Source organism: Arvicola amphibius, chromosome 1, assembly GCF_903992535.2.
Source record: "Arvicola amphibius chromosome 1, mArvAmp1.2, whole genome shotgun sequence".
In the NCBI taxonomy this organism is placed as follows: domain Eukaryota; kingdom Metazoa; phylum Chordata; class Mammalia; order Rodentia; family Cricetidae; genus Arvicola; species Arvicola amphibius.
Window position 1 is genome coordinate 142,810,354 of NC_052047.1, and position 21,301 is coordinate 142,831,654.

The 21,301-nt window shown below is 47.0% G+C and overlaps 3 protein-coding genes across 4 annotated transcripts in view; 1 reads left to right on the forward strand and 2 right to left on the reverse strand.

Moving 5' to 3' along the window:
* Positions 1–307, reverse strand: part of Sirt3 (sirtuin 3) — a 28,702-nt gene extending 28,395 nt beyond the window's left edge. The window contains exon 1 of one of the 2 annotated variants that reach the window (XM_038320675.2): positions 96–307. In XM_038320675.2, coding sequence (XP_038176603.1) covers positions 96–241 — 146 coding nt within the window. In that variant the 5' untranslated portion in view covers positions 242–307. The remainder of the gene's footprint in view (positions 1–95) is intronic. The other variant, XM_038320711.2, reaches the window with a different exon arrangement.
* Psmd13 (proteasome 26S subunit, non-ATPase 13) lies at positions 70–13,812 on the forward strand. Its single transcript, XM_038320663.1, has 13 exons — positions 70–656; positions 1,747–1,825; positions 4,550–4,584; positions 4,670–4,725; positions 4,954–4,997; positions 5,151–5,237; positions 7,426–7,597; positions 8,474–8,553; positions 8,640–8,765; positions 11,420–11,482; positions 12,545–12,625; positions 12,734–12,850; positions 13,358–13,812. Exons 1-13 carry the CDS (start codon positions 562–564, stop codon positions 13,451–13,453), a joined length of 1,131 nt encoding a protein of 376 aa, XP_038176591.1. The 5' UTR covers positions 70–561; the 3' UTR covers positions 13,454–13,812.
* A 297-nt stretch (positions 13,813–14,109) lies between these two features.
* Positions 14,110–21,202, reverse strand: LOC119806473 (cytochrome c oxidase subunit 8B, mitochondrial-like). The gene is made up of 3 exons (XM_038318194.1): positions 21,128–21,202; positions 15,356–15,600; positions 14,110–14,242 (listed from the first exon to the last, which is right to left on the reverse strand). Exons 2-3 carry the CDS (start codon positions 15,464–15,466, stop codon positions 14,141–14,143), a joined length of 213 nt encoding a protein of 70 aa, XP_038174122.1. The 5' UTR covers positions 15,467–15,600; positions 21,128–21,202; the 3' UTR covers positions 14,110–14,140.
* Positions 21,203–21,301: the final 99 nt, after the last annotated feature.

A 21,301-nucleotide genomic window follows, 5' to 3' on the forward strand; every position in this document is an offset into this window, starting at 1 on the left:
GCGCTAAGCCCCTCCCCTCTCGCCAAGTCCCGCCCCCTCACCATCACCCCGCCTCTCCAGCACACGGGGCCCAGCCCAGCTCCCGGCACGGTTACCTGGTCCGGTGCGGGCAGCTTCCGCGCAATGGGACTCTGGGAAGCCAAACTCGGAGGCTTCCTCGGTTAACCCTGCTCTCGACCCTCTTGACCGGGAGAGTGATAACTAGCGCTCTCTGAGCGCTGACCGTGGTCAGGAATTTCATCACATCTAGTCCTCGCCAGACTCCGAGATCCCTGTTTGAGGTGACCTACGTCCGAAGGCTTTAGGCCACGTGACCACTCGGTGACCAGCTGTCCCCAGGCAGCTCTACTCTTTAACGCCTCAAGGGCAGGGCCTAATACGCGGGAGAAGTTTGGCGGAAGCGGAGAACGCGGTTACCTTGACGACCGCGACCAGCCGGGCTACTGGGACGCTCCCGGCATGCCCCGCGCGGCGCGGTGCCGGAAGTGAGCGAGCACTTCCGTCCGCCATCCCTGCCGGTTCAGACTATTTGGTGTTTTCTGTTCTCAGTTCTCTGCAATCATGAAGGATGTGCCGGCCTTCTTACAGCAGAGCCAGAGCTCCGGGCCTGGCCAGGCCGCCATTTGGCACCGTTTGGAGGAGCTGTACACGAAGAAGTGAGCTCTGAGGGTGGACGGGAGGGAGAGGGCGCTGGGAGCGCCTGAAAGGGGCGACAGCCAAAGAAACATCTGTTGCCAGGGTTCTTGAATCTAGACTCCCTGCTTTCCATAAACGTACTGGTTGTGACAGGCTTTGTCTTCTGTATGGTCTTAACTAAAGGGGCTCGAGCTGGCCTGTGAATGCTAGCTCTTAATTCAGACAAGCAAATAGTTTTGAGGCTAAGGTGCCCACCCCCGTTTGACACAAGGGCCCTGGTAATTTGTACTAAACCACGGTGTGATTGTATACCGCTTGTAATGTCTTCTTGATTCTAGAATCGTTGATTCATCCCCCACTGCCCCTGTTTTCTGTTTTATTTCCCATTGGCCTTTTTGCCAGTGGAGAGATCTTAGTGTTTGCGTTTGATTAGAAACAGAATGAACTTCAGAACAGTTACAAATTGCTGACTTTGATCTAGAGCGTTCCATGAAGAAACAGCTTTCCTGGGGAACCTTCCCACACAAGCACTCACGTGTTTTGACGGTGTTCAGCAGTTTTCTACTGTTAATGTTTTCAGAGAAATTTTTTCAGTGTTTGGTGGGTAACATGTTGTATGTTTCAAAGCACTTTAACTGCACTGCTAAATATTAGCCATTAGCCATTGTGTGAAATATGCTATGTCAGCGTCCTAAAGATGTGTGTATTGGCATACTTTGATATTGACCTATTTCATCTTTCATCACATCCTCAGATGAGGAGACCGAAGATCAGTTTTCTATTCCTTCATGAGATATTCAGCTAATAAGAAAGCGTGGAGTTCAAAATATAGCTGTAGGATTGCAAAGTTCTTCCAGTTGACACTCAAAGTGAGTGCTGACGCAGTCTCAAAAGATGTTCTCCATTGTTACATAAGAAAACCGAGTCTTAGGCTAAGTGACCAAGGGTAACAGAGTTAAGAAATGTACTTGAATTAATTGGCACATGCTTTAACTACTGTACTGGGCAGTGGGCCCTCACTAGTACTTGATGCTTGATGGGACCATCAAAGCTGAAGGTATCTGTTACTTCCTGTTAGTTTATGTGTCTAAAACGCTTTTTGTTTTTTAGGTTGTGGCATCAGCTCACACTTCAGGTGCTTGATTTTGTACAGGACCCATGCTTTGCTCAAGGAGATGGTCTCATTAAGGTAATAACTTGCCATACGAGGTCAGATTATGTTGGGTATACTCAATGACTTTTTAAAAAAATTTTAGTGTGTGTGTGTATCAGAGAGAGAGAGGCGCGCGCGTGAGAGAGAGAGAGCAATATGTGTGTAGATGCCCGAGGAGGCTAGAACTCAAAATGCTCTTAACTATCTCTGGGTTGTCTCTCCAGTGCCTGCTCATTATTTTCTGTTTATTTGTTTGTTTGAGATTGGCTCTGACCAGCCTGGAACTTGCTGTGTAGACCAGGCTGGGATCAAATTCACAGTCAACCATCTTGGATCTTGGCCTTCCAAGTGCTGGCATTAAAAAGCATGTGCTACCATGCCTGGCTCTACTCCTGAACTTTTAAAGAAAAAGGATGGTGTTTGTGATGGTCACAGAAAGCTGCATCGTTTCAGCAATCACTTTGTGTCGAGGACTCTTGTAAGCACTGTGCCCTCTGTGATAGCGCTGGGACAGCATTTTTATCACTGTCTCTTCTTAATGTAATAGCAGACAGAGATGAATCACCATAGGTCATGGCTAATAAATCACCGCATTGAAACAGATTTTCTGATTTCTAAAAATGTGGACTAGATCTGAGAACATGGCTCAATGGGAGTATGTATATATCCACAAGGCCTCCGAACCTTACATAACACCACCAATGAACAAACAAATAAGGCCCTCTGAGCCTCACATAACACCACCACCAAACAAACAAACAAGCAAAATTGAACCTGGACAGTGGCATACCTGTAATCCCAGCACTTAGAAACTTGAGGCTGGAAGATCAGTTGTTCAAGACTAGCCTGGCTTAAACAGAAAGATTAGTCAGGATAGGGACCATTTAAACAGCTCCTCACATCTCAGCTCTCCCAGCCCGTCCATGTGCACTGGTTCTGCTTGCTCAGAGATTTCTGTCCCGGGTAGTATAGAAAAGAGAAGTCTTCAGTTAAAGGTGAGGTAGTTGGAGAGAGCCTACATGATATGCTGTCTCTATAATAGCACACTTTTCAAATTTTGTCCACAGAAAAAATAGAAATGCACACTCTTTCCCATGCCTCATCAGATGCTTTGTCAGAATGCCCCTGCATTTTCTCAGCAGAAGCCTCTTTTTTAAACTCTGTCCTGCCGTCATCTGATTTTGAAAGGGGTAGTTAGCTTGGACTCGTAGCTTGAGTTCTTACTCCTGGATACATTATATTGCACATAATGAAGCTTATCGCTCACTACCTCAACTCCTGGGGCTTAAGATGTTCTTGGGATTTTTATTTATCAATTTGACATTTTAACACCCTTAAGAATTTGCAGTCGCTTGTAAGCCTAAAGTTTTTGCTGGGTGTTCTGTCTCTCAGATCATGTGGGGAAATGATAAATCACACACATTGCATATTCTGTATCATAGTGGTGCATATTTATCCTTTTCTCGTCTTCAGCTGATATGCCCCCCCCCCTTTGTTTCTTTTTGAGGAGGTTTTTATGTGTAAGACTGTTTTGCCTTCATGTGTGTATGTGTACTGTGGGCATGGTTGGTGCCCTTAGGTTAGAAAAGGACATCAGATCCCCTGGAATAGGTGTTGTGTATGGTTATGAACCATCATGTGGGTAGTGAGACCTGAACCCAGGTTCTCTGAAACAGCAACAAGTGCTCTTAACCACCAAGCCACTTTCCCCATGCTTTTCTGTGTTTCTTAAACTAAGAATGTTATCGTTCATTTGCTCTGTCTTCTCCAGTAATTCAGGAGCATCGTGAACCTCAGCATTTGCCTCACATGGTGTGTTTGTAATACTGGCCTAGTGTCTGAGGAGGTACTTGTGTGTGCTGAGTGGCTAAGAAATGGTAACATGGGCCTATCGAAGGCCTAGAACCTTCTGAAATCTGAAGGAACTCTATTCTGTTTGATTAGGAACACTTCACCCTGGTCCAGCTGTCACTGGAGTACCTTGGAGGAAGAATTTAGGAATTGATATTTAGGAGATTTTTTAAAGATTTATTTATTTATTTATGTAAATGAGTACTTTGCTCAGTGCTCTTAACCACTAAGTCATCTTTCCAACCCCTGATTTTTTTTTTTAATCTTTATTGTTTGAAATTTTTGGGTTTTTTTTTTGTTTTTTGTTTTGTTTTGTTTTGTTTTGTTGTTTTTCGAGACAGGGTTTCTTTGCAGCTTTAGAGCCTGTCCTGGAGCTAGCTCTTGTAGACCATGCTGGTCTCGAACTCACAGAGATCCGCCTGCTTCTGCCTCCCGAGTGCTGGGATTGAAGGCGTGCGCCACCACCGCCTGGCTTGTTTGATTTTTTTTGAAACAGAGTCTCTCTTTGTAGCTCTGGCTGACTTGGAACTAGCTCTATAGACCAGACTGGCCTCGAACTCACAGAGATCCGCCTGCCTCTACCTCCCAGGTGTTAGGATTAAAGTCGTGCACCACCACCACCTGGCTGTTTTGGAGACTTTTATCAGTATTATGAGTCTCAAAGCTAGGAGCTCTGGTTTTCTTCAATAATCCATTGGTGATCATTTACGTGACTCAAATAAGCCCTGAGATGGTTGGTTCTATCATTCAGCAGAGGCTTAGGCAGTGCTTTCTCTGTGACGGGTATCGTGGTTTGCACACTTGCACCTGACAGTCTCAGTGCTGCAGCTCTGACCAGAAGTAGTTTTCAGAGTCTGGTTTCGCAGAGTGAAGCTCTCTCTGTACTAATTCTCCGTCTTTGGTTTGCAGCTTTACGAAAACTTCATCAGTGAATTTGAACACAGGTAATCCCTTTTTGCCAGTTTTCTACTTTGAAAATGAATACATTAGTGGTTTTTAACACTCAAAAACTGGTGGTTTTTATTTCAGGGTAAACCCTTTGTCCCTGGTAGAAATAATTCTTCATGTGGTTAGACAGATGACCGGTAAGCCTCTGTTTGTTTCTTAATAGAGAATACAAAATTGGCCAGGGTTAGTGATACCCACTGAGGTGCCAGTACTGACCGAGCAGTGATGACAGCCTGAGTCACATAGTCCCAGGCCAGCATCAGTGCACTTGAGAGAGAAATGTCACTGTTTTCTTGCCTAAAGATGTCTTAGCTGGTAAAAAGCTGCTGTTGGTAGGTCTGACTTTGTTCGTGTTTCTGTTCTAGATCCTAATGTCGCTCTTACTTTCCTGGAAAAGACTCGTGAGAAGGTGAATATGAAGTTTGAAAGGCGTTTTCTGATATATATGTGATTCGTAATGTATGTCTACTCATGTAGAAGTCACATTCCTGGTCTCAAGTCAGTGCCCAAGGAGCAACTCGCTTTACAGTTTCTGAGGTTCCCTTTTTCTTTATCTCTTCAGGTTAAAAGCAGTGATGAAGCAGTGATCTTGTGTAAAACAGCCATCGGAGCTCTGAAGCTGAACATCGGGGACCTGCAGGCTACTAAGGTGAGAGCACAGTAACACGTATCTTCTTCCTCTTTGACCGTTACAGGGGGAAGAAGAACTCTCATATTCTGACTTAGATTTCCCCATTGTTTACTTATTGCCACCTTTGTTTTATATATTCAGCCCGTTTCATTGATTGTTTTGTTTGGTTAGTTTTGCTTTTGTTTTGTTCTGTTTTGTTTTCCCATTTAAGGTTAAGTTGCCGAGAAGACGTTTACTCCCTGTGGCTGTCCATCTAGTCAGGACTCCCCGTGGTCTCAGTTGTATAAAGCCTGTGGGCTCTTGTCATGGCAGGCGATATATTTCCCTGTTCTTTTTCTTCCTCTTGTGTTGTTGAAGTTTCCTGTCTACATTTATGCCTTTAAAAAAGAGAGATTTAGCCAGACGGTGGCGGCACACACCTTTAATCCCAGCATTCAGGAGGCAGAGGCAGACGGATCTCTGAGTTCAAGGCCAGCCTGGTCTATAAGAGCTAGTTCCAGGACAGGCTCCAAAGCTACAGAGAAACCCTGCCTCAAAAAAGCCAGGGGGCGGAAAAAGAGAGAGAGATTTATTTTTATTTTATGTGTGTGTCTGCATGTATGTCTGCATCACATGCATGACGTGCCAATGGAGGCCTGAAGGAGGGCATTGCATCCTCTAGAACTGGAATTATAGCTGCCATGTGGGTGCCAGGAACTGACGCTGGGTCCTCTGCAAGAGCAGCAAGTACTCTCAATGGCTGTGCCATCTCTTTGATTCCACTTGTGCTGTTTTTAGTTTTTGTCCAGTTTGTGAGACAGGCATGAATAGAGGCGGCAGTGAGACTAACATAACTAACATGGCGGTTGTCCACCACGTTTATCTACAGGCTGCTAGTGCAAAAACAAAAGTTTTCCCTTCATTTTGGTCACCATAATGTTCACAAAAATAGTGGAAGTGGTGGTTGAAAGTGTTTCTGCTTTCATTGGCCTAAAAAGTACTCACTTGTTGCTTCCTTGTCCCAGATCACATGCAAACTAACTACATTTGCTTGAGGAATTTAAGACACATCGGAAGCTATGTCACAATGAGTAGTGCTGTATGGGCATTCTGGGGCTTCAGCCAGTCCTGGAGAAGACTACACACAGACAGACCACATGTCCTCTGTCTGTGCTAGTCTCCCAGCAGGCCCATCTTACCCGTGTGCACCAGTGACTGTTCTTGTTGCTATGACCACATAACTGACAAGAAGAAACTTATGGGATGGAAGTCTATGCAGGGAAGACTTGGCTGCAGGACCAAGAAGTGATTGGTTACGTGGTCTGCAGTCAGGAAACAGAAAAACTGATGCTTAGCAATTTCTTAATTTTTTTCAGTCCAAGACCACTGCTCTTGGAATGGTGCCAACATTTAGGGTGGGTCTTTTTACCCCAATCTAGAAAGTCCTTCAGACATGCTTAGAGGTTGTCTTCTGGGTGATTCTAGATCCTCTTAAGTGGATAAATTAACTGGAGATACATATAAATATCTTGGTCTTCCCTAGTCAGGTTCGTGAGCTGGTATGTGTAGGCCGTTCATTTTTACCCTGTGTGTTATCCCGTTGTATGTGTGTTTTATAGCATATGTAGCTATTCTCCTGTAAAGGAACTTGAGCTGTTTATTGCATTACAAGTGCTGTTCATGTTAGCATTTCTTACTTGGTCTCCCTGTGCTTGGCCAGTCCCCCGGGTGTGTGTCTGAAGGTGGTAGTGTGAGGTGTTCTACTAAACCTTACAGGCCCCTCTGAAGCTCCCTGTCTCCGGCTTTTGATATTTTCACGCTATTTAGTTCTTCATGACCCAGTGGAGGTCAGGTGGTTTAATTTTGCATTTCTCAGTTGCTGGTGGTTTACAGCAACCCCACTCCCATCTCTCCTTCTCTTAATTACCTGTTGCTGTCTTTTCTGTTTGTCTGCTGTGTCCTTCACATTTTCTTGCTCATTACCCCTCTAGGATGTGGAGTTACATAGCCTATAAATATCTTTACCAGTCTAGAGCTTGCCTTTGTATTTTCTTCTGTCTAGAGCTTGCCTTTGTATTTTCTTCTGTTTTGGATGAACCCAAGTTTTCATTTTTGTAGTCAGTCTAACTAATGTTATCAGTCTTTGCCCTGGCAGCTTAGACTTTTTATTTTTGTGTCACTTTAAAGATCTTTTAAGCTGAAAGGCGATTTTACTTCTTGTTTGTAGGAAACCATTGAAGATGTTGAAGAGATGCTCAACAATCTCCCTGGGGTGACGTCAGTTCACAGTCGTTTCTATGACCTCTCCAGTAAATACTATCAAACAATCGGAAACCATGCGTCCTACTATAAAGATGCCTTACGGTTTCTGGGCTGTGTCGACATCAAGGATCTTCCAGGTACTTCCCTCCCACTTCTCAGCACTCAGGGGTCCATGGCTGAGCATAGCCGCTGTGATGTGCTGAAGAGGGCTCAGCTCTGTCAGGGGCACATCACTTTTATTCTCGATTTTACATATGTTCTCTGGCGTTGATTCAGATCCATGCAAGCCCACCTTTCCCAGTCCTTCGCTCTTTTGTAGGTCCGTCTTAGAAGCTAAGTCAGACCCTATAGGTATTGTAGTGGTGTGCCTCTCCAGCCCTCTACAGGGTGGAGGGTGGATGGAATCCCTACAGCTGAGACCTTTGCTCTAAAAGGAGTATTTCATACTGTGGAAATAAATTACAGAGTCTTTTGGGAATCTGAGAATGGAAGGAAAAGTAACCAGAGAATTTTGGTGAAAATAAAAAGAGAGTGTGTTTGGAAGGAATTTTCACCATTTTCTTGAATGTGCTATTGGTGGTAAGGAGACTGGCAACTCCTGGAAATGCTGATAAAGCTTTGATTGCTATCTCTAGGCAGAAATACATTAGGAGAGCAACTACTTTAGCCAAGAGACGAGAAAGCAGTCTCATTCCATCTAAAGAGCTGCAGACTGTTATAACATGAGACAGCTGTGAGGGTAAAGACTCTTACTACCGCAGTAAGTACTACAAACTGAGCGGTACGGTAGATAGATTGCATATCTCTATGGAATAAATTTTAAACGAGTGGTATTTCCACAAAATTCACGTATACATGATTCCTAGTTGAACCTGAATTCTAGCACTTTTGAAGAGGTAGCTTATACTGAGGTTTGGTACTAGGCCCACTCTGATAATGGCTTCTGTACTGTGTTACATGAGTTTTATAAGGCCAAACAGGACTGGGATGTGACTGACTGTGTCATTTTGTAGTGTCAGAGCAACAGGAGAGAGCCTTCACGTTGGGACTTGCTGGACTTCTTGGAGAGGGAGTTTTTAACTTTGGAGAGCTTGTAAGTTGGCCTAGCACAGTTGGCCTTAACAGTGTGGGGAAAAGAAAGTCTGACTTGGTACCAGCTTACTGTCTCTGTCCCCACAGCTCATGCACCCTGTGCTGGAGTCACTGAGGAGCACTGACCGGCAGTGGCTAATTGACACTCTGTATGCTTTCAATAGCGGTGATGTAGATAGGTTCCAGACCCTGAAGTCTGCCTGGGGCCAGCAGGTAGGTTTCATATGCCCCTGTGTTTCCTTCCAACAAGGATTCTGTAAGCCTCTTCTCTACACACACCAGATACCAGGGAGGATCTAGGCATAGACAGGACATGGGCAGGCCAGGCTTAATCTTCTAGAAACAAGGCATTAGAGGTCTGGGTCACTCATAAGAGGCACAATGTTCTCCTCTGTCTGTGCTGGGTAAGGTGCATTATAGGCCTCCCAAGGGAAGTGGTGTCTGTGTGATCTTGAATGAGTGAAGAGATGCAGGGGGAGCAGAGGGAAAGACAGCTCAGCACAGTTGTTGAAGTGAAAAGTGTGTGTGGCCAGCATGAGCAGGCAGTCCCCAGGGACACAGTGTAGCAAGGCGAACAGAGCAGGAACAGACACTGAATAAAGAAGCCAAGAGAAGTAGTAGTAATTAGCCAAAGGTGCTTAACAGTAAGTCAAACTTTTGTTTGACTTTTTTTTATTTTGTTTATTTTGCTTTTGTTCTGTTTTGGTTTTGGTTTTGGTTTTTTTGAGACAGGGTTTTTCTGTAGCCCTGGCTGTCCTGGAACTCACTCTGTAGACCAGGCTGGCCTCGAACTCAAAGATCCGCCTGCCTCTGCCTCCCGAGTGTTGGGATTAAAGGCGTGCGCCACCACCGCCCAGCTTTGCCTTTTTCTTAATCATGTATATGTGTGTGGTGTGCATTCATATGTGTTCATATATGTTCACATATTTGTGTAAATGTGTGTGGGACACAAAGTTGATATCAGGAGTCTTTCTCAGCCGTATTCCACCTTACTCACTTAGATGAGATGTGGCTAGAATTTTCTTTGGGCTGCCAAATAAAGACACGGAGACATATTATTAATTATGAATGCTCAACCTTAGTTTAAGCTTGTCCCACTATCTCTTTTAAAATAATTTTTTTTTTTTTTTTTTTTTTTTGTTGGTTTTTCGAGACAGGGTTTCTCTGTGGCTTTAAAGCCTGTCCTGGAACTAGCTCTTGTAGACCAGGCTGGTCTCGAACTCACAGAGATCCGCCTGCCTCTGCCTCCCGAGTGCTGGGATTAAAGGCGTGCGCCACCACCGCCCGGCTCTTTTAAAATAATTTAACCTGTTTCTATTACCTACACTTTGCCTCGAGGCTTTCTACCTTTCTTTCGTTCCATGTGCCCTACTTTTCCTTCTTCTTTGTCTGGCTAGCTGGTCCCTGCTCTCTCTCTCTGTCTGTCTTTCTTTCTTTCTTCCTTCCTTTCTTTCTTACTTTCTTTCTTTCTTCCTTTTTTCTTCTTTTGAGCCTAAATTCCTCCCCTGTTGACTCTCCCTGCTGAGAAGTCCCACCTTATCTCCTCCCTCACTATTGGCCATTCAGCTTTTTATTAAACCAATTAGATGCCTTAGGCAAGCAAGGTAAAACAGCAACACATCTTTACATAGTTAGACAAATAGTCCACACTTGAGTCTGTCACTTGAGCCAGAACTTGCCTACTTGGCTAGTCTTGCTAACCAGTTTGTTCTGAAGATCCCCTGTCTCTGCCTATTCAGGTTGGAGTTCCAGGTGAGCAGCCATGCCACCTGGTGGCCCACCTGGCATTTACTTGAGTTCTGAATATCTGAAGTCCAATCCTCTTGTTCACATGACAGACGCTCTATTCTCTGAGCCTTCTCTCAGCCTGGTCACATCTCTCTTTTAAAATGAAATTACTAAAAGTAAATATTTCTAAAATATCAAGTGTGGTAGGAACTACAGTTACATTGTTCTTGCACTTTCCTGAAACTTTGGGCTTTCCTAATAATTCCATAAAAAAACTTGTAAAATGTATGTGTAATAGAGTAGGGTGGGTAGGAGTGAAGGGACTGAGAAGACAGCATACAGTCCAGCAAGACTTCGCTGCAGTGGGTTCACATGTCAGCAAAATGAGCCACCCACCAAGGAAGGTGGAGCCAGGTACTGTGGTTCATGCCTAGAGTCCGCTGAGGTCAGAGGGTCACTTGGGACCTTGAGACTAGGAGTCAGAGACTAGCCAAGACAGACAGACTGGCTTGCTGTAGCAGTGTACAGGAAGAAAAAAGATTCAGGGGGATGTCTACAGAAATGTCCCTGCTGGTACTTTCCTTGGCAGAATATGACCTGTTTTTGTTTTTTATTCTGAGACATTGTCTCTCCATATTGTTCTGGTTTGTCTTAAACTCCTAGGATCAAGTAATCCTCCTGCCTCGGCTCTAAAGTGCTGGAACCACAGGTATGCCAGCTGCAGCCTTGCTAAGGATGCGTTCTAGTTCTCAGTGCAGTAAGGTTTTCTATTGTGAATTAACCACTGGCTCTTTTGACTCGGCACAGGCCACTAGTTCTTAGGTACTTTCAGCAGACCGTGTTTGCATTGTGCTGACCAACATGCAGTACCACCCAGAACCTTTCAAGACACAAGACTTGTTCTTTGCTGGAGGTGCCTCCACCAAGAGTCTTGAGGTTCCTATTGATGGTATTTGTAAATCCTGTTTCGTACATTTCTGAGTACATGCCCGTGAGTCAGTTTCTTCTTCAGATTCTCTGAGACAAAGGGATTTAGTATCACTAGTGAGCCTCAGCTACCCACAATGTAAAATATTTTCTTTTGTTTGACCCATAGTAGAGTTTCAGAACCCATGTTTCTGTCTTTCTGTATTTCCCAGCCTGACTTAGCAGCCAACGAGGCCCAGCTTCTGAGGAAGATCCAGTTGTTGTGCCTTATGGAGGTAAGAAGCACCCAGGGATCCCTGTCCGTAATACTTGACAGGGCTCGTGAGCTCGCTAGGCCTGTGAGCTGGCCTGCCTCTCCTAAGTACTTTTCTCCTCGTAGCCCTGCTCTTTTTTTTTGTTGTTGTTGTTGTTGTTTTTGTTTTTTTGAGACAGGGTTTCCCTGTAGTTTCTAGAGCCTGTCCTGGAACTAGCTCTTGTAGACCAGGCTGGCCTTGAACTCAGAGATCCGCCTGCCTCGTGGCCCTGCTCTTAACTTGTGTCTTCCTTTTTGCCTCTGCTCATCTCTGGATTTGGATCTTAGGGTTTTTTGTTGTCGTTGTTGTTTATTCTCTGTGGGGGAGGGGTCAGAGACCAGCCCACAGCAGTCACTTCTTTCCTGAGTGTCAAATTGTGGGTTGTCGGGCTTGAGAGCAAGCGCCTTTACCCACTGGATCATCTCCCTGGCCTGTGAGTTTGTCTTAGACAGGCTCCGTTAGACAACACTTCCTAAGTTGTCCCTGCCCATTGAACCTGAAGCCACTGTCTCTGTGATATACCCTTTCTATCCATGTACTTTTCTGTTCTCTCTGATAGAATGTGAGCGTCAGGAAGGATTGCAGTGTGCATTTCCAGTTTCCTGAAGTGGTCCCTGTACAAGGGACTTGGTGGCCTCGACTACCTAGTCAAGGAATGCACATTTGTTCTTGTCAAATATTCCTTTACAGTTTGCTTTTTCCTTTAACCGTCTCTGAGCATTTACAACTTGCTTGTAGTAGACGCTAGGTTAGGAAAACTTGAGTACTTGTGTATGGGGTTAATAAGACGATCTGTATTTTCAGGTCTTTTTTTTAATTCCAGGCTCTCACTATGTTACCCTGACCCCACCTGGAATTTGCTATGTAGACCAGACTGATCTCAGCTTACAGAGATCTACATATCTCTGCCTTCTGAGTGCTGGGATTAAAGGCATATACAACCATGCCCACAGAACAACTTTCAACTTTTGACCAAAAAAAAAAAAAAACTTTAAAAACAATTCTCTGACCACTTTTGCTTGAAAAAATGGTTTTGTTTTTCAGATGACTTTCACACGACCTGCCAACCACAGACAACTCACTTTTGAAGAAATTGCCAAAAGTGCCAAAATCACTGTGAACAAGGTATAGTTCTTGGGCTTGGGGTATCATGGCAGCAGAGCTACCCAAGGCAGAAGTCTGGCCTTGGCGAGGACTACTCCCAGCGTGTCTCATGTAAGCCCCTTTTCTCAGGTGGAGTTGCTGGTGATGAAGGCGCTCTCAGTGGGGCTGGTGAGAGGCAGCATAGACGAGGTGGACAAGCGGGTTCATATGACCTGGGTGCAGCCCCGCGTGCTGGACTTGCAGCAGGTAAGGGGACTGAGCTCCTGCTCACCCTTGTGGAGTTGGGTTACCCAGTGCTGTCTTAGTTTTATGTGAACAGAAACCATTTAGGAAGAAGACACAAGGTACTGCAGATGGGATTACTGCTGCAGAGACCCAGGTCATGCGCACCCGGGGTCTGAACCCTGCATTTAGAGGCTTATTCTGACAACAGTGCTGGCTGTGCCCATGAGGCCTTCTAATCCCAAAATTGGTACTCTGATCAGATGTGTTCCTGGTTTGTGACTTAATCCCATATCCTTACTCATATTTTCTGGACATTTGATCCTGTGATTTCCTCCATTCCTTTCCTTTCATGTGAGTTTTTAGAGTGTCCTTGTGATAAGAATTGGCACGGTGACCTATCACACACCTCCCCCTTCAGCTCTATTGCCCTTAGTGTTACCCCAAGAAAGAACTAGGGATTTAGCACTACCACACAGGGTCTGTGTCTCCCTTCTAGCCTGACGCCCTTGTGATCTGGTTTGTCTTTAGATCAAGGGGATGAAGGACCGCCTGGAGCTGTGGTGCACTGACGTGAGGAGCATGGAGATGCTGGTGGAGCACCAGGCTCAAGACATCCTCACCTAGTGACCCGGTGTCGCAGACCCTGCCGCACCTTGCAAGGCATTTCTGTGACCCCTGAAACCATCAGCAGAGATCTGTATTGGATTGGCATGGAGTTTGGGATCCTGCTAGGAGTCGGAGCTGTTCTTACTATTAAAACAGAGATCTTTCATTGATGGGGGTTTGTTTACTTGGAGAAGACTCCTGTGTGGGGTGTTTTGTAACCTGCAAGGGGTGGGAGGGGGACCCCAGGCCTAGATGATGAGGAAGGGCAGGAATGGGAATGGGGACAGAGTAGTCTCCACCCAAATCCACTTGAGTGGACCTTTTCCAGCGTGGTCTGAGAATGCTCCTATAATAAATGCCTTTGTTTGTTCTGCTGATGCTTCTGTTTTTGGACTTAGCTTCTTGGGCAGTCCTGTGCCTGAAGAAGCCAGCGGGTTGATAAGGATTAGCCTCACTCCTCCCCTATAATGCACAAGGTTGTCATCAAGGAAGTGTGTGTGTGTGTGTGTGTGTGTGTGTGTGTGTGTGTGTGTGTGTTGTCAAACAGGGAGGTATTCGATCCGTTTCACAGCCCTCTTCAGGGCTTTCTCAGACACAGGCTTCCGCACTCACCACCTGGCATCACTGGGACGCTGGACAGTCTAGCAAGCACAATCAATACAAGCAGGTAGATGGGAGAGTTTAATCTTTCAGAGCTCTGCCACTTCATGCTGTGGAGCTTTTCTTATAGCTCTCCAAGTGAGCTAAGACCCATCCTGCAGGAACCAAGAGGCTGGTGAATATGACCATGATCCCCACAGCCTGCTCCTGTGGAAAGACAGACAAACATGAATCCACAGACCATTAGAAGGCCTGGGCCTGGCCATTGGGCAGGGAAACTTCCCTGTCCTTGGAGCCCTGCAGTGTGGGCCTTCTGCCTCAGCTAGAAACGTCCCCGTGGCTAGAGATCACTGGCCTTGCTTTCCCTCTCTCTCCGTTGGCCAGCCATAGTCCCCATTTGCCTTCTGTGTCTCTCAGCAGTGCTGTGAGCGTGCAGGCTCTGCTGCGTCAGTGAACTTGGCAGCCTCGAGTCCTTGCTGGGGAGAATGACCTCAGACACCAGGAGAAACAGCCTTGGGCCCAAGAGCCCAAGATCCTGCACAGCTACAGCAGCTGCCAGCAAGGCAAAGGTTCACTCGGCCCCCTGATCACAGCCGAATGTTCCAGGGTGCTGTGCAGAATAGTAGAACTATTAAGGTACCTGCTGTTATAAACAAGCACAGGGCTTTTCCCTGAAAGCAGTCCCATTCAGAAGCAAACTGGGTGATGTCAGATACCTGCCCCACATATGTGTACAATGTGTGCAGCAGTGGCCCCATTAGGGAGCCCTGTGTTCTCAGTAGCTTTACTTAGCAAAGCAGATTCTGAGGCATCAACGGCATGGCACTGAGTTTCCCCACGAAACAAGTCTAGGGCTCTGGATTTAAGCAAATCTGGCATAGAATAGGAATCTTGGTTTGGACCATGTCATAGCTGTATGCCTGTGACCACATGACCTGGTTCTTGGGTTAATTCATACCTCAGACCAACACACTGTATGTGGGACTCCATTGGGCATGCGCCATCTAGTTTCACCCTCAGAGCACCCCCACTTTTTCCTATAACAGTGGAGTACACACCCCGATCCAGGCCCTGCACCCATTTCAATTCTGTGCCCCCTAGTTCTGTCACTGTTGACCTTGGCCAAAGGTATGTAAGGCCTGAGGAAAGTCCCCACCCCGCCATTTGTAGCCGTTTGAGAGACTGGCCACAAGCAGTGGTGCCAGAACCCCTCCTGGCATTCAGACCCTGATACCTAGCACCACAGCCACCCCTCCATTATCACCTCAATCTTCCCCGTCACCCCCAAACCCAGGAAATGCTACCTTAGAAGTTACTCACCATAGCGGAAGTGGGGGTTTTGGCTATTTTGGCAGAGATATGGGCTTTGGGAACCACTGCAGACTTCACAGAAGCTTGGAGCAGCTTCAGGACAGGGGGGAGCCTTGGCATGATTCTCAGGTTGCGCTCCTTCCTTGGCCCCAAAGAGGTACCCTGGGTGTCTGCTGCACGTCCTCTGCTCTACTTAGGCCGTTAGGGCTTTTTATAGCTGGGCTGGGGAACTGCAGCTGTCTCCTGTCACAAGACTTGGCAGAAAGGATGCCTGTCAGTAGCTGGGCGAGAACTATCCTGCTCTGTGATCCTGCTGGGAGCCCCTCAAAATGTAGGGATATGGCTTGGGCCCTTGTGAACAGGATTAACTTCTTTGCAGAAAAAGACCTTAATGGGATAGGCCCAGGAATTAACATGCAAGAGGTGTGGCATACTTTAAAATAAACCTTAAATCTTGGGTTATCAGCCAGGCATGGTAGTGCACACCTTTAATCCCAGAACTTGGGAGGCAGAGGCAGGTGGATCTCCGAGTTCGAGGTCAGCCCGGTCTACAGAGCAGGACAGTGCTACACAGAGAAATCCTGTCTCAAAACAAGGCAGCAACAAAAGATCTTGGGGAATCAGCCAAACAGTAACGCACAGAGAACCTGTGTTGAAGTTCGGTGACATGTTCCTGGGTGAGCTACCTGCCTTGCTATGCTCATGGTACACGGAACCCAGCAGCCCATTGTCCTGAGTGTTCACTGGAGGTTGAGGCACTGCGGGGGAGTTTCTACAAAGGAGCAAAAGTAGAACAAAGAGCAGGTACCTGCTGCGTGCCAGTTGTGGGCAGGAGCCACGTCTGTCCCCAGGCGGAGAAGGGGCAAGTCCCTCCTCTTACCCCACCTGACGCCTGTCAAATGCAAAGGGCCGTTTTCCAGCACTCTCTCAGCCTTGCTGGGCTTGGTTGCTGCTTTTCCTCCCATCTCCTAAGTCTCCTCCTGACCTCTGGCTAACCCCAAGCTCTTCAGTCTCCATCTGAGCTGTTCAGACTCCCAGGACCAGTCTGCCGTAGGACTGCCAGCTTCTCAGTCGCGATCTGGGATGGCTCTCCCCGCCTCAGGGCTAAGTTCTGTGGCCCTCAAATGTTCTTCTCCAACAGCAGCCTCTTCCGTCTGGCGTTCACACTCCGCTTCCAGCCCCCATCCCCCAGCACCACATCCCCAAGAGATCGGCTCCCCATCTTCCCACAGTCTACCTTCAACCATCTCTACTTTGACCTCCGTACATTATCTCAGACAGTTCTTGTAAAGCGGTCCTCATTACTGCCTGTGTGCTACATTCTGCTCGGGGCTCAATGCACTCCCTCCTCCACAGCCCCCAAGGCCCGAATGATGTACACAACACTGCCAACGCACACCAGCGCCTTTCACGGGACCCTCTTTTTCTAGTCTCACATAGCTGTTCAGGTCACGAGGTCGTTCACATGGCACCCAAATGTGTCTTGCTCCACTGTGTGTTCCTCTGACTGAAGTAGAAGTATCCTGAGGGTAAGGACTCGGTGCCTCGAGCAGTTTCCGGCTTGGCAGATTTGTTCAGCCAGTGTCAGGCAATGGAGATGGATGGGTGAGTGATGGGTAGTCAACTGGGCAAGGAGGTGTAAGGATGGATGATGTATCCGTGACATGCCAGGCACTGAGCTAGATTGGGGATACAAAACTGACTCATCTTCAGGGAAAATGTCCCATTATCAGAAGGTGCAGGATATTGTCACAGCTGATCAAGCCCACAGCTCAGTGTTTGTTCCTTGGTTGCTTTCAGACAATATTGGTGTTAGCCCAAGCCCAAGATGGGACACATGGTCACTGAGTATTCAGTGACTCTGCTGCACCAGGAACTTAATTTTTATTCTTTTCCTGGAAACCACATTTGCTGTGTACATGGGACTCCTCTGTAATCTCCACCTGTAGGCCCAGTCCAGTCTTCAACAAGGAGCCAAGTCCTGGAGGTCAGAGGGAGGGCTTAGGTGGGGAGGTGTCCTGAATATTACTCCCACCAGCACTGGGCTCAGCCTCAGGCTGGGGGTGGGGGGTTGAGGTTCCTCCCCTCCTCTGGAGTAATCCCTTCCGCCTAAACCTTTAATTATAGCCTTGGGGTCCAGTCTTGGATAAGGTAGTGGACCTGGGCAGTTTGTTCCAAGGCTCACCCTCTCAGTGATATTTCTTCTTTTACAAGTAAGACCTGTCCCTAACCTGTCATGGGCCAGTTTCTGGCAGAGGTCCCCGTCTCTGCTACTGGGGCCTAGGCCATTTTCTGGCTGGCCTTTGGCAGGACCATCCTCAGCTCTCAAGACTGCCCTAGACCTGCCTCATGCCACACATGACTCCAAGTTCCGTTGGCAGTGTCAAGACAACTGAATCTCTCCTATTTCAGATCTGTCTGACATTTTATTTTTTAAAGAGAAGTTTTAGGCTTACAGAAAAGTTGTAACACTAGGGCAGAGTGTTTCCATGTGACCCACCTCTTCCCTATTTACTAACACAGCAGTAGGTGTAAGGTCCAGGCCTTGATGCCCAATACTATAAAAGCGCCTCAAACAGGACATGAGGTAGAGAGGCCTACCACCCACCACAGCTTCAGGCTTCCCAGCATCTCCTAACCTCACTGAGGCCTAGGGGAGGGCAGGGTTGGAGCAGGTAGGCAATGCAAGTAGTTACAATCAAGATAGTCCGCCTGCCTTCCTAGAGCCCAGGGGTAACATCAACTATAGCCCTCCGCTCCCTTCCCACACTTCCCTAGACTTTGTGACCTTCCAGAACTTTCCAGGCACAACCCAACCCTCTTTATTCCTCCACTGAAATAGTCTCTATCCTGCTACTCTAGTAGGGAAGCAGTTATCCCTTCTTCCTGGTCCCCCTTTTACTTAAAGGAAACAGCGTCACCAGGAGAAGGGGAAGACAGCCGAGCGCAGTATAGGATAGAGATGAAGGCTGGGTAGAGCTGCCAAGAAAACAGGCATTGAGAAGTCTCGGTACAGGCCAGCCTACCCTGGCTTGGCCTGAACATGAATGTCTTTCTGGGTGTCTGGTGGACAAGTTGCCCTTCTGCTCAAGTCTTTAGTCAGCGTTCAAACACATAACCTACGCATGTGACACCGCCCTAGTCCTGTCCTTGCATTCAGAAGTGTGAGAAGACCTACAGCCTGAATTCCCGGTGAAACTGAAGGTCACTTCTGCCTGCCTGCAGGACCGCTGGAGATCTGAGTGGATAAGGGTGGACACAGGGCACCACCCCGTGTCCAGACTTCGAAGTGCAGGAGCTGCTGGGGAACTTAGTGAGCAGAGATGTCAAAGGGATGCTTTATCAACCAGGTGCCCAGAGGTCATTGATAGGACCCTTCCCTTGCGCTTTACATTGGGCTTCTATTTATAGCTCATTAAACAGGTTCCCAGGGTGTGGTTTCTGAGCCAACAGCACCTGGAAACCAGCTCGAGGGGATTCTCGTACTCTGGGACAGACCAGCCTTGGACATAGCAAGCTGGAGGCATTTAGAGCAGATAGATTTATTATAGGCCTGGAGGTTTGTTGCATATTTCACATCACCATTTTCATGTCACAGAAAATAAATGGAGAGATGGCTCAGTGATTAGAAACACTTGCTGCACAATCACAAGCAGTGGGGTTCAGATCCCATGTAAGGAGCCTCGCATCCCAACGATTGCCTGTAACTCCAGTTGAAGGGGGTCTAAAGTCATCTCCCGACCTCTGTATATGCACAGCGACCCACAGAGTGGGTGCCCACACAGACATGGCAAAAGGTCACGTGGAGGCATACACTGAAGTACATAATTAAAAACAAATAAAAACTTGGTGCTTCACACTTATTCATAACAAATCAGCCATGTTCAGAAATATTAAAGGCTTGCCCAGGTGAGACTCCGTCTTTTCCTTTATCTTCAAAGTCATTAGCCCGCTGGATGCTTGATGTATTTGCTAGAATTACAGAAAACAGGTGAGAGATCTTAGGGGGTAGCTCTTTTGGGTGTGGTGCGTGTGTGTGTGTGTGTGTGTGTGTGTGTGTGTTGGATGCTGCTCTAGAAGGGATGGATGCTGAGATAATCTCAGAATGAGGAAGACCACTTTGGCCTCAAAGAAGATTAACCTCAGAGCTCAGAGCATGGTCCCTGATGCCTCCGAACAAGATCACAGAGAGAAATCCCTAACAAGCCCTGGCTGCAGTCTCTCTTAGGGTGATGAGGCCACTGTTTCTACTCATTCAAGAACAGGCTCAGACCCTCAAATGTTTGAATCTTGGTAACCCATGCTGCCTTGCATGGACAGCAAGTCTCGAGATGACAATCCACTGTGTTTAGAATCACCATAGAAACATACTCTGGGTTTGTCTATGTGGATTGTGGTGGGTTTTTGTTGTTGTTTTGTATTTTGTCTTAAGAAAATGGCTCCCAAAGGGAGTGGCACTATTAAGAGGTGTGGCTTGTTAGAGGAAGTGTGTCATTGTGGATGTGGACTTTGGGGTCTCATCTATGCTCAAGCCACGCTCAACGTGACACTCAGACCACTTCCTGTTGCCTGCAAGATGTAGGACTCTCAACTGCTTCTCCAGCACCATGTCTGCATGTGTGCTGCCATGTCCTACTGTGCTGATAATGGACTGCACCTCTGAAATGTAAGCAAGCCACCCCAATTAAATGTTTTCCTTTATAAGAGTTGCCATGATCATGGTGTCTCTTCACAGCAATAGAAGCCCTAAGACATGGATGTTTCCAGAAGGGTTTGAGTGAAGAGGAAGACCTACTTTGAATATGAGCAGTACCATCCTATGTGCTGGAGCCCCTGACTGAAGGAGGACGGGCCAGCTGAGCACCAGCGTTCTTCTCTCTCTGCTTCCTGACTGGATTTAATATAACAGCTGCCTCGTGTTCTTGTTGCCATGCCTCCCCACCACGATGGACTTCAAACCGTGAGCCCAAACAAGCACATCCTTCCCTAAGTAGTTTTTGTCAGACATTTTTTCAACTCAACAAGCAAATTCAAATGTCCATCCGGCCATCCATCCAGGTAGGAGCCCAACCTGGTGCACCATGAACAACCACGGCACCACGCAATTGAAGAACCAGCTGAAAACTCATACAGGAACCCCCAGCATAAAATGAGCCTTCACGGGGTGGGGGTGCAGCATCAACTGGTTGAGTGCTTTCATAACAGAAGCCCTGAATTTTATCCTTAGCACTACATAAACCTGGCATAATGATAGTCATCCCACTATTAGGGAGGTATAGTCAGGAGGATCGTAGGCTCAAGGCCATCCTCAGTTACACAGAGAGCACAAAGCCAGCCTTAGAATGCATGAAATCCTGTTTTGAAAATAGTAAACAGTAACCAGCAAGATGGGTCAGCCTAGTGACCTGAGTTCAGTCCCTTCCACCCACAGCGTAGAAGGAGGACACAGACTCCACAGCTATTCTCTGACCTCCACAGGCAGGCTATGGCTTGTGCAACCTTCCCCCCAGTAAAAAATAACTTTTAAAAATTAAAATCAGACATTAAAAAGTAAAAAAAAAAAAAAAAAAAAGCAAAAGCCGGGTGGTAGTGGCGGTGCATAGGCCTTTAATTCCAGCACTCGGGAGGCAGAGGTTGGAGAATCTCTGGGTTCAAGGCCAGCCCTATCTACAGCGTGAGTTCAAGGCCGGCTCTCAGACTGTTTAGTTTCCCTCTGCTGCTGAAGTGTGTTTAATGAACTGGCGCTGGCTGCCTTCTTCTGTCTCTGGGGAATTTACTTACAGTGGATCACTAGCCCAACGGGGTCATTTTCAGCACAGAGCTACTAACCCTTGTGCATCCATGCTTCGATCTCCTTCCGTGGAAGGCAAGCTGACTCAAGCTCTCTTCACGGGGATTTGCCCTTATGGACCTGGTTGCAGAGTTTCAAAACCCCCAGTGTTTTGTTAATGTAAT